General features: G+C 39.8%; 1 protein-coding gene across 2 annotated transcripts in view; it reads right to left on the bottom strand.

Annotated features, from left to right (window-relative positions):
* Window positions 1–4462: 4462 nt before the first annotated feature.
* CWH43 (cell wall biogenesis 43 C-terminal homolog) overlaps window positions 4463–12118 on the bottom strand; it is a 60673-nt gene continuing 53017 nt past the window's right edge. For both annotated transcript variants that reach the window (XM_077847967.1, XM_077847968.1), the window contains 2 exons: window positions 7877–8032; window positions 4463–4724 (listed from right to left, as the gene is read on the bottom strand). In XM_077847967.1, coding sequence (XP_077704093.1) covers window positions 4646–4724; window positions 7877–8032 — 235 coding nt within the window. In that variant the 3' untranslated portion in view covers window positions 4463–4645. The remainder of the gene's footprint in view (window positions 4725–7876; window positions 8033–12118) is intronic.

Below are 12118 nucleotides of genomic sequence, written 5' to 3'. Positions count from 1 at the left end.
ATCAGAAATTAACAGATATTTAGGGTAGATGTGGAAAGTTAGGTTAATGTGGAAAGAGAAGGTTAAGAGGGAGATTCCTAAACTACATGATGGAGAGGAGACAAAGGATTTGTAAAACAAAGGAATATCTACTCCACTTAAGGGTGTCTTGGGTTGTGATCCTGTAAACTCCTCTCTGTCTTCCCAAGATCTTCAGAAAAATATGCTACCCACTAAAATACATGGCGAGAGTGTTTTGTTTTACTTTGTTTGGAGGAAGTCAGGAGAAGAATCAAGCTCCGTGTTCGCTTGTCACAGTAGAGGTGGGACTGTCACTGTAGATCTGTCTTCCCCAGAACTTCGGGAATTCTCGAGCCCCTGCCAAGTGCCAGGCACTGGCTAGTTGCATTAAGGTGCACTCTCTCTTTGCATTTACCTTGCATCGTAGCACAACCCAAGTCAGAAATGCAAGAGAGAGACCATCTATGAACTGAAATAGGCCAGTGGAAAATAAATGAGAGAAACTGTAAAAATGTGCCCCTTGCCCTTTACCCTCCCACAGTTCACAGAAATCTTGGGTAGGACAGTGTCTTCAGGAGGGAGCAGAGTTAGGATTCTGGCCATCTTATCCAGGCTGAAAGGTAAGGAGACCTCAGTTGGCATCTAGATCATGTAACTTTGCAGTGTTGCTGTCGGGAGATAATGTTGATAAAGCCCTTGGCTCAACAGAGGGTCAGTAGTCAGGAGCTACTATTCAAGCTGGGTTTGTATCTTTCTGTCTCCCAAAATTGGCACTTGGGCTCCAGAGAAAAGAGCGAGTCTTTTCAGTTAAGTGGCACCTCCACCACCACCTTGTGCTTGCACAGGACGATGGCCGTAAGAGACACTAAGTAACCCATTGGCTGTCATCCTGTTCTCAAAGTTCCCCAAACAGGAACAGGTTCAAGGGCTGTATTACTTATCTCCTGATACATAGTAAGTTGCCCCAGTACATTGGTGGCTTAAAACAACAGTTATTGTCTGTTAAGAATTTAGGGGCAGGGGCGCCTGGGTGGCTTAGTGGTTGAGTGTCTGCCTTGGCTCAGAACGTGATCCCAGGATACTGAGATTGAGTCCCGCATCTGGCTCCCCACGGGGAGCCTGCTTCTCCCTCTGCCTGTGCCTCTGCCTCTCTCTCTCTGTCTCTGTGTCTCTCATGGATAAATAAATAAAATCTTAAAATAAAAAATAAAAAAGAATTTAGGATAGCCAAGCTACACGATTGGGCTTAGGTCTCTCATGAGTTGCAGTCAAGATGTCAGCTAGGGCCAAAGTAGAGATTGAAGCTTGGCTGAGGCTGGAGATGCCACATCTGAGGTGGTTCGCTGACATGGCCATTGGAGAGAGGCCTTAGTTCTTCACCACCTTTCCTCAGGGCTCTCAGGGCTGCTCATGACATGGCAGCTGGCTTCTCTCAGACCCAGGAGAGTGAGACAAAGGCAGGCAGAGCCAAAATACCTCTTATAACCTAAGCTTGGAAGTCCCACACCATCACTTCGACTTTACTCTCTTCATCAGGAGTGGGTCATTATGTCGATTCCACACTCAAAAAAGGAGAGGTAGGCTCCACTTTTTGAAGTGCCAAATCATTTGTGGAAATGTTATCTTTTATTTAATTAAAAATGGTTTTTTTTAAATTTGAATATAGTTGACCCGCCATGTTACATTAGTTGCAGGTGTACAGCATAGTGATTTGACAGGTTTATACGTTATGCCACACTCGCCACAAGGGTGGCTACTACCATTTGTCCCCATAGAGCACTATTACAATGTCAACGACCATATTCCCTACTTCTATTCCCATGACTTATTCCTTATTCATTCCATAACTGGAATCCCCCACTCCCCAGCTCCCTACTCCCTTCCCTCTGGCAACCATCAGTCTGTTGCTACAGATCTGGTTCTGCTTTCTGCTTGTTTACTCATTTGTTTAGATTCCACATGATTGAAGTCACATGCTTGTCTTTCACAGCCTGACTTTTTTCACTTAGTATAATAACCTCTACGTCCATTGTGTTGTCCCAAATGGCACAATCCCACCCTTTTTTTCTTGATGAGTCTGGCTAAGGGTTTATCAATTTTATCTTTTCAAAGAAACAAATCTTGGTTTTATTGATTTTTTTTTCAGTCTCTGTCATTTTTTTCTTCTCTCACATTATTTCCTTCCCTCTACTCATTTTGGGCTTTGTTTGTTCTTCTTTTTCTAGTTCCTCTAGATGTAAAGGCTAGGGTGTTTATCTGAACTGATTGTTTCCTGAGGTAGTCTTGTATCACTATGTATTTCCTTCTTAGAACTTCTCTTTCTGCATCCCAAAGATTTTGGACTATTGTATTTTCATTTTCATTTGTCTCCACGTACTTTTTATTTCTTGATTCCTTCATTGGTCCATCGGTTGTTTAGTATCATGTTGTTTAGACTCCATGTTTGTGTTTCTGTGTTTGTTTCAGGTTTTTTTCTTGTGATTAACTTCTAGTTTCATACTGTTGTGGTCTGAAAAAATGCATGGTATGAATTTAAGTCTACTGGAATTTATTGAGGCTTGTTGTATGGCCTAATGTCTGATCTCTTCTGGAGAATGTTCCATGTACACTAGAAAAGAATATGTATTCTGTTGTTTGGGGATGGTATGTTCTCTATATGCTCTATATATCTGTCATGTCCATCTGGTCTAGTGTATCATTCAGAGATACTGTTTCCTTATGGATTTTCTGCCTGCATGATCTATCCATTGATGTAACTGGGGTATTAAAGTCCCCTACTATTATTGTATTACCATCAATTTCTCTCTTTATGTCTGTTCGTATTTGCTTTATGTATTCGGGTACTTCAATGTTGGGTGCATAGATATTTATAACTGTTACACTCTGTGGTTGGAATGATTCCTTTATCATTATATAATGCCCTTCTTTGTCTCTTGCTACATAGTCTGTTTTGTTTGATATTATCTATTTTGTTTGATATAAGTATTGCTATTCCATTTTTTTTTGGGGGGGGGCTTCTATTTGCATGGTAAATGTGTTTCCAACCTTTCACTTTCAGTCTGTTTTGTGTCTTTACATCTGAAGTGAGTGTCCTGTAGGTAGCATCCAGCTGGGCCTTGTTTTGTGTTTTGTTTTGTTTTGTTTTTAAGATTTTATTTATTTATTCATGAGAGGCAGAGAGAGAGAGAGAGGCAGAGACACAGGCAGAGGGAGAAGCAGGCTCCATGCAGGGAGCCCAATGTGAGACTCGATCCCGGGACTCCAGGACCACGCCCTGGGCCAAAAGCAGATGCTTAACTGCTGAGCTATCCAGGCGTCCCTGGGTCTTGTTTTTTTAAACTAATCTGCCACCCTATGTTTTTTGAGTGAAGCATTTAGGCCACTTACATTTTCAGTAATAATAGGTATGTACTTACCGCCATTTTGTTGTTGGTTCTGTTTTTGTAATTCTTTTCTGCTCCTTTCTTCTTCTTTTGCCTTCTTCATGATTGACGAGTTTCTATCAGGTTATGTTTGGCTTCCTTTCTCCTTACTTTTTGTGTATCTATTATAGGTTTTGGGTTTGTGTTACCATGATGTTAATATATAACACCCTAAGTATATAGCAGTCTAATTGATAGTTAAGTTCAAACACATTCTAAAAACAAAATAAAATGAAACAAAACCCCACAACTTCTTGGGTACTCTATATATTCAGAGAAACTGCTCTAGAAATGAACTACTGAAGTGATCCCTGAAGGGTAGTGTAGATCTATTTCCAAACCACCACAGGGACATAGTGTTTTGTATATGGCAGTGTGCTTAATAATACATGTTTACTAAATAGATCTAAGGAAGCCCTTTAGATTGTGACATAAAACCTTTGAATTTCTCTCTCTTGCCTTTTTTATCTTCACCCCAAAAAGATAAAACAACATTTAGGGCTTTTTGTAGTTCTAAGATGGTATGTGCCTCTATAAACATGTAAATAAATTACTATTCCCTGTAGAGATGATGCCTTGGGGCTGAATTCTCCCTATTACCTACGGGCTTGGTTCTAAGGAAGCAAATGAACTCTGTGGGAAGCCTCTGTGGGCTGAGGTGTGCTCCCTGACAGCTGGGGCCTGACTGCAGATAACACCACAGGGTGTCATGCAAAGAAGGGAGAAAAGACAGATGATTCCATCATAGCTCCAGGAAGGATGGTGGTGGCCATGCTTCTCCTGATGAGTCAACAACAGTTATATGAACACATATTTCTTCTAACAATTAGACTTAATCATTAAACATTTTTTCCTTGCTTTGTCCCAACAGGAATTTAAGGCTGCTTGATTTTTTAAGTAGCCCTTCTAGCTCATCAATAAATCAGTTTCCTATTTTTAAGCATTAAAAAGGTAAGACATTTTTATGATTTTATCTCTAGTAGTAAAACTTTCTTATATTACCCACATTCTATATTTAATCAGAACCTTAAGAAAAACAATTTAGAGAAATGCCTTTATTTAGTGATATATTTTATAAACCGATAGAATTTCCCACTGCATAAATAGCATATGTTTTTCAAAATTGAGGTTCTTTGTGTGTAGTTCCCCACTTTCATTCATCTCTTCTTACATACTTTTGTTTTCCTTAGACTTGCCAGTCAATGAATCCTGTTTTAAATAGTTCATAAAAAGTATTTGGGTGTACTCATATGAAAATGATGATTGTTCTCATAATGGTGTCCTTCTTTGTAGGATCCAAATCTAAAAAAAAGAAAAAAATGTAAATGACATGTAAAAGCCATTCAGAAAGGTACAGTCTTAAATAAAATTTCGATCACAATCTATTCTGGTTTTACTTATCTATTATAAAACCAAAAGTGAGGTGATCAATTTACAAAATAAGCAAATGAAGAAATAAAAAAGGATTCATGCATATGGGAAAGGGAGACTACAATTTTAACCTTCAAAGTCCTCTTTCCATGGTTATGAATCATTCCAAAAGCACAACTGTTTAAGAATTATTGGATGATAACATCGGAGGAAAATAATTCTGGATTTCCTCTCTAATCTTCAGTTTGAATAATATCCATTTTATAGATGAAGGGATCATAAAACCTGAAATGTTATTTATGTCACATTAATGCATATGTAATCTACTTTGGCACAATTTTAACTTCTAAGTCTTCTACAGGTGCTATAGCTGAACAACTACTTTGCTGATGAATAATTAATTATATACCTCTGGCTGGTGTGATGAAATACAAAAGGTACTAACAAGGAAGCTAAGACCTGAACAAAGCCACTGACTTCCTTTTCTTCATCAGCAATCACATTAGCCAAATAACCTCCATAACACAGGAGATAGATTTTGATTGTGTCATCTCAAAACAATATAAGGAATATAAAAATAGCACCTTTGATCTGCTATTCTAGGACTAGAACTGAGTCCTGGAGAAGTAATCAAGGATATGTCCGATATAGTAAGGAGCCCCCAGAAGACTTCTTATAATAATGAGAGAACAAATGTGCAAAAACAACTTGGTTAGCTATATTTGGTACATCCATATAATGGAATATTATGCAATCATTTAAAGACATTTTCAGAAGAATACTTTATTATGGAAGGAAGCTCATCATATGCTACCTGGATGAAAAATTAGATGAAAAAAAAAAAGAAAAATTAGATGAATAAATTGAATATACAGACACATATGTACATATATGTTTTATACATTTATAAAGTTGGGGTAATTGTGTGATATATAGATACATATGCACATAAAAAGCAAAGATGTATCCAATACTATTACAGTTGAAAACGTTTGAATTCCTTATCTCCCTACTAGAACATAAGCTCCATAGGCCAAAGACTTGGTCTGATTCACCATTTCATCCTACTATTAATATCTAGCACAAGGCCTAGCATGGTGATGGCATCGTGGTATTCAATGAGTACTGGTTAAATTAAGGAATGGGATTTTTGATAAACTTAGTATTCTTTGACTATTTTTATTTAGTAAATGCTCATATATATGTGGAATTTTTAAAAATTGAGAAAAGCGTTCTGCTTATGCTTCTGCTATTTTCATAATTAAACAGTGGGGAAACAGCTCTAGCTCCCTTCACAGGTGGTTTGGATCCATCTGCAGTTGTGATTAGCCAAAAATATTTTATTTGGACTTCTCAACACTCCTGGTATATGAGAATGAAGAAACGGGAACCTTTTGCTTCCCAGATTTTCTAGGTTCCATGTAAGAAGGCACCTTCAGTCAACAAGAGGAAGAAAGCTTTTTTTTTTTTTTTAAGATTTTATTCATTTATTCATGAGAGAGAGAGAGAGGCAGAGACACAGGCAGAAGGAGAAGCAGGCTCCATGCAGGGAACCGATGTGGGACTCGATCCCGGGACTCCAGAATCTCGTCCTGGGCCCAAGGCAGGCACTAAACCACTGAGCCCCCCAGGGATCCCCGAAAGCTTTCTATTTTCACTTCTGTGACTACTACAAATATTACTGCTGCTATTGTATCCACTGCCTATTAAGCATTCACCAGGCACTATTCCTTTTTTTCCAAACAATTTTATTGAAATGCGCCAAGAGTATATGGGCAACACAAACGTATGAATAGGGGGAAAAAAATCACACGTATCACCATGCACTATTCTAAGAGCCCTGTGCTTCCTTCGATCCTCAAATTACCTGAGGAGGCGGGCACTACTATTTTTCCCATTTTGCAGGTGAGAGACCTGAGGCTTAGAGAGATTAGCCAGCTTGCTCACAGTTACCCAGCTGTTTGCTGGCAAGAATCAGGACTGGAACCAGGTAGCTTGACCCCAGAGCCCATGCTCTTCATGGGTATATTGCATACACAGGGGTAAGATCAAACACGGTAATGCAAGCAATCGAGACCTGGTTATAGCTCTTCTTACATTCATTCCCTACGCTTTGGTACAGTTTTTTCTTGTAAGGAGAGACAAGGAAGAAAAAGAAAACAGCTAAATCCCACCATCCCTCTCCTCAGCACCCCCGCCCCCCGGGAACAAATAAAATGAAGTCTGAGAAGTTTCCTCAGCAATTAGCTGGTAAAAGTAGTTGAGATGTCAAATAATAATAACACAGATGATATTCTGGGCTTGGTTTTATGCAGACATTTCTTCTCATTATCTAGTCTTGGGAAGAAAAAGAACACATACTCCAAAGCACATAATCTGCTGCAAATAGGTTTCTCCGACAACCTCTGTTTAGAACTCAACAAAATCTATTTCACATTCTAGAATCTGCAACAGAAATGAATTATCCACTCTATGTAGCTCCAATGCTAATTGCACATCAGAGTACCTGAGAACAATTTTTTAAAATTCAACAAGAGGTCCTGATGAGTTGGTCTGGCGTGGGGCTCTCCAGGTGAGTCAAGTGTGCAGCCAGAGCTGAGAATGTCAGCAACCCGACCATGCTAGCAGGCCTCCTTCCCCCTTCTTAGCTCCGTCACTCATGAGCCACATAACCCTAGTGAAGTTATTTCATGTTCTTCAGCCTGAACTTCCTACCTATAAAATGATGATAATGAGAGGACCAATCCAATGATGATTAATTGAGATAATACCTGAAGCACCTAAAACAGGGTCTGGGACACAGAACACTCAAATATTAGCTATCATTCCGGTGGTGATGGTGATGGTGATGATGCCAATGTGATCTTTTTCACCTGAGCCTGGGACCCGAGCATGTTCCTCCATCCCAGAAAACAGGGACCATAACTTAACTTCAATCTGAGCAGGGTTTTATCATTTTAACCATGAGTTCTCTTACCTGAACAAACTTCTAGAACCATACATAATTTGGAAATTCATCGTGGGATAGATAATTTTTAGGTCCCTAGAGGGGATGTGATGCCTCGTGAAGGGAATGCACTCACCTAGGATTGAAACGAATCTCCTTTGGAACTTTCGTCTGGTCTGTGACCACTTTCTGGTTGTCTCTGTAATTAATGGGATCATCGGGGATCCTAAATTTGGCCATCTGAATTTCGGAGTCACTCAGTCCAGCATGGGAGATTCTTGCATAACCCAATCTGCGGCAAAAATAGAAACAGTCTGTAAAGGTTTTATCACCGCACAGAAATCTGATGAGATCTAATAGGTATCACCTGCATTATTAGGCCAATTTCCCATTTATAACTCTACTCTGTATGTCACTAGAATTAGCTTGATTTGTTACTCCAAATATTTATCAAAATATTGCTTTTATTATATAAATGAATACGGAACATGCACACAGATTTAATTAATTAAACACACACTAATGAATATTCTATCTCTACAAATCACCTATCATACAATTATGTTTTGCATCAGGAACAGGAGTTCTTCAGGATGACAGGAGGATAAGCCTAAACTCTTTCTTACCTTTAAAAATTCAAATACCACATGCATATTTTCACCCACATTTACAAGTCTGGAATAAAAGCTTTTGTACGTCTGAAAAAATTGCACATCCTGTTTTTGCTTAGAGCTTTCAGTTCTCCAGGAAATCAAAGCATTTTATAGATGTTATCCAAACAGTTACAGAGAGGCCCAGATGGAAAAACGGGGGAACCATGGGCAACCAATTTTATTTATATTTTGCCTCTTTATAAAAAAAACTATCAGCTTCAGTCATTCATTCACTTATTCAGTGAACAAATACATCTCAAGTCCCTACTACATGCAGGCATCATTCTAGATACGGGGGAGAAACAGCAAACAAACAAAACCCTTGCCCTCATAGACCTTTCATTCTAGTTGGGGAGAACAAATTAAATGTGTATGTACGTATAAAATCTGTGAAGTGGTGAAAAGTGCCTAAGTACCCCGGGGAATAAGCAGAGTCAAGAGGACAGGGAATGCTAAGTGGCAGAGGTTGCTGGTGTAGAGTAGATGGTCGGAGCACACAGCTCTGACAAAGTGACATTTGAGCAAAAGATTGAATGAAGTAAAGAAACAACCCATACAGGTATTGGTGGAAGGGTGCTCTAGGGATAGGGAACTAGGGAACAGCAACTGTCCCAAAGGAGAATGTGCTTGGCTTAAAAAAAAAAAAAAAAAAAAAAGATTGATTTATTTGAGAGAGAGAGAGAATGAGTGGGGAGGAGGGGCAGAGGAACAGAAGGAGAGGGAGAAGCACACTCTCTGCTCAGCAGGGAGCCTGACTCAGGATTTGATCCCAGGACCCTGGAATCATGACCTGAGCCAAAGGCAGATGTCTAACCCACTGAGCCACCCCTGTGCCCATGTGCTTGGCCTTTTTGAGGGCCAGTTCCACGATGACTGGAGTGGAGTGCATAAGGGCAAACACAGTAGGAGACGGATGTTGCGCGGATGTTGGGGATGGAAGATGGTACAAAGCTCCTTGCAGACCCCTCTAAGGACTGCAGATATTTTTCTGAGAGTGAGATGGAAATCCAAGCAGTTCTGTGCAGAAATGCAATGGCCACCGTGCAGAGAACAGACTTGGGGGAAAGGGTGGAAGGAGGGAGACCAGTGGAAAGGCTGGAAGGAGGGAGACCAGTGGAAAGGGTGGAAGGAAGGAGACCAGGCCCCCCACGATGGTCTAGGTGAAAGACGGTGGGGGCCAGAGCCAGACGAGTAGGAGGAGAAACATTAAAAACAAAACCTGTAGCCACATACAAAAGAGAGACAGAAACTCAGAGCTGGGGCCCAGGGAGGCGGCGAGCCCGCCCACCGTGAAGGGAGAGAGCTGTCTGACAGGTTCAGCTATGTGTCTAAGCTCAGGCCCAGATCTGTGCAGTTCCCTGTAATTCTAGGTCACCGTCTCTAGTAAATCTAGGTTTTGTTATTTATCAAATCTCTGAGATCAAAGTTCTAACTCATTTCCTAGACACTGCCTTCAAGGGCCTTCTAAAAGTCCTTGAAGGGACATCTGGGGGGCTCGGCAGTTGAGCATCTGCCTTCTGCTCAGGGCATGATCCCAGGATCCAGGATCGAGTCCCACATCAGGCTCCTCCAGGGAGCCTGCTTCTCCCTCTGCCTTTCTGTCTCTCTAGGTCTCTGACAAATAAATAAAATCTTAAAAATAAATAAATAAAAATAACAAGTCCTTGAAGACAATCCAAACTGTCTACTAAAACAAGGAATCTCTTATTGTCCGGTATTTATTAAGTGTTTACTAAGTGCAGGACACTGAATTAGGTGGTTGAGATCAAGTTTATAGAATTAGTTTTACGGACAGAAACTGAAAAACAGTAATCCCTCACTTCATTCATTTGGGTATTTTTTTAAACTCGTTACTTAACAGTATATTAGTTTCAGATGTACAATATAGTGATTCAACAATTCCATACATCACCCTGTGGTCATCACGGCAAGTGTTCCCCTTAATCCCCATCACCTGTTTCCCCCATCCCCACACCCACCTCCCTCGGCTGACCATCAGCTTGTTCTCTACAGTTAAGGGTGTTTGTTGGTTTGCCTCCTTCTTTCCTTTTTCTCCCCCTTTGTTCATTCATTTTCTTTCTTAAATTTCACACATGAATGAAATCATATAGTATGTGTCTTTCTCTGACCGACTTATTTTGCTTAGCATTATAACCTCTAACTGCATCCATGGCATTGCAAATGGCAAGATTTCATTCTTTTTATGGCTGAATAATATTCCGCTGTGTATATACACCACTTCTTGTCCATTCATCTACTGATGGACACCTGGGCTGACTCCATAATTTGGTTGTTGTAAATAATCCTGCTATAAACATAGGGGTGCATATATCCCTTTGAATTAGTGTTTTGTCGTTTGGGGTCTGGCTGCCCAGTAATATGATGCCTGGATCATATGGTAATTCTATTTTTAACTTTTTGAGGAATCTCCTGTTTCCCACAGTGGCTGCGCCAGCTTGCATTTCCACCAACGATGCAAGAGGGTTCCTTTTAAGCCATTTCCTCGCCAACACTTGTTATTCTTGTGTTTTTTATTTTAGCCATTCTGCAGGTGTGAGGTGACCTCATTGTAGTTTTGATTTGCATTTCCCCATTGATGAGTGATATTGAGCATCTTTTCACGTGTCTGTTGGGCCACTTGGATGTCTTCTTCTTTGGAAAAATGTTCATTTCCTCTGCCCATTTTTATTGGGATTATTCATTTTGGGGGGTGTTGAGTTTTATAAATTCTATATATATTTTAGATACTAACCCTTTATTAGATATGTCTTTTGCAAATATCTTTTATATCTTCTCCCATTCTGTACATTGCCTTTTAGTTTTGTTGATTGTTTCCTTTGCTGTGCAGGACCTTTTTATTTTGATGCAGTCCCAGTAGTTTATTTTTGCTTTTACTTCCCTTGCCTCAGGACACATATCTAGAAAGAAGTTGCTATGACCGATCTCAAAGAGGTTGCTGCTTATGTTCTCCTTTAGGATTTTTACAGTTTCCTGTCTCACATTTAGGTCTTTAATCCATTTTGAGTTTATTTTTGTGTTTGGTGAAAGAATGTGGTCCAGTTTCATTCTTCTGCATGTTGCCATCCAGTTTTCCCACCACCATTTGTGGAAGAGACTTTTTCCCTTTGGATATTCTTTCCTGCTTTGTCGAAGATGAGTTGACCATACTCATGGGTTATGGGTTCATTTCTGGGTTTTCTATTCTGTTCTCCTGATCTATGTGTCTATTTTTGTACCAATATCATACTCTTTTGAATACTATAGCTTTGTAATATAATTTGAAGTCTGGAATTGTGATATCTCCAGCCTTGCTTTTCTTTTTCAAGATGGCTTTGGTATTGGGGGTGTTTTGTGGTTCCATATAAAGTTTAGGATTTTCTTGTTCTAGTTCTGTTACCTTTCCATCTGTTATGAATATAATGTTTGTGTCACCCGCAAATTAGTATGTCAAACTATAACCCCCAGTGTATCCATATTTGGAGATGGGGCCTCCAGGGAGTAATTAAATTAAATGAGGTCACAAGGATGGGATCCTGATTCGATAAGACTAGTGTCCTTATGAGAAGAGACGCCATATAGTATGTGTGCTTGCACATGCTCTCTTTCTGTATCTCTGTCTCCAGAACAGTGAGAAAATAAATTTCTGTTGTTTAAGCCGCCCAGCCATATTTAGCATATATATGTAAATATTTATATATTAAAAATATGCCACCCTACTCTTCCAA

Source organism: Canis aureus, chromosome 14 (genome assembly GCF_053574225.1).
Source record: "Canis aureus isolate CA01 chromosome 14, VMU_Caureus_v.1.0, whole genome shotgun sequence".
Lineage (NCBI taxonomy): Eukaryota > Metazoa > Chordata > Mammalia > Carnivora > Canidae > Canis > Canis aureus.
The sequence above is the reverse complement of the archived record's forward strand: the minus strand, read 5'-3'. Positions and strand labels throughout refer to the sequence as shown.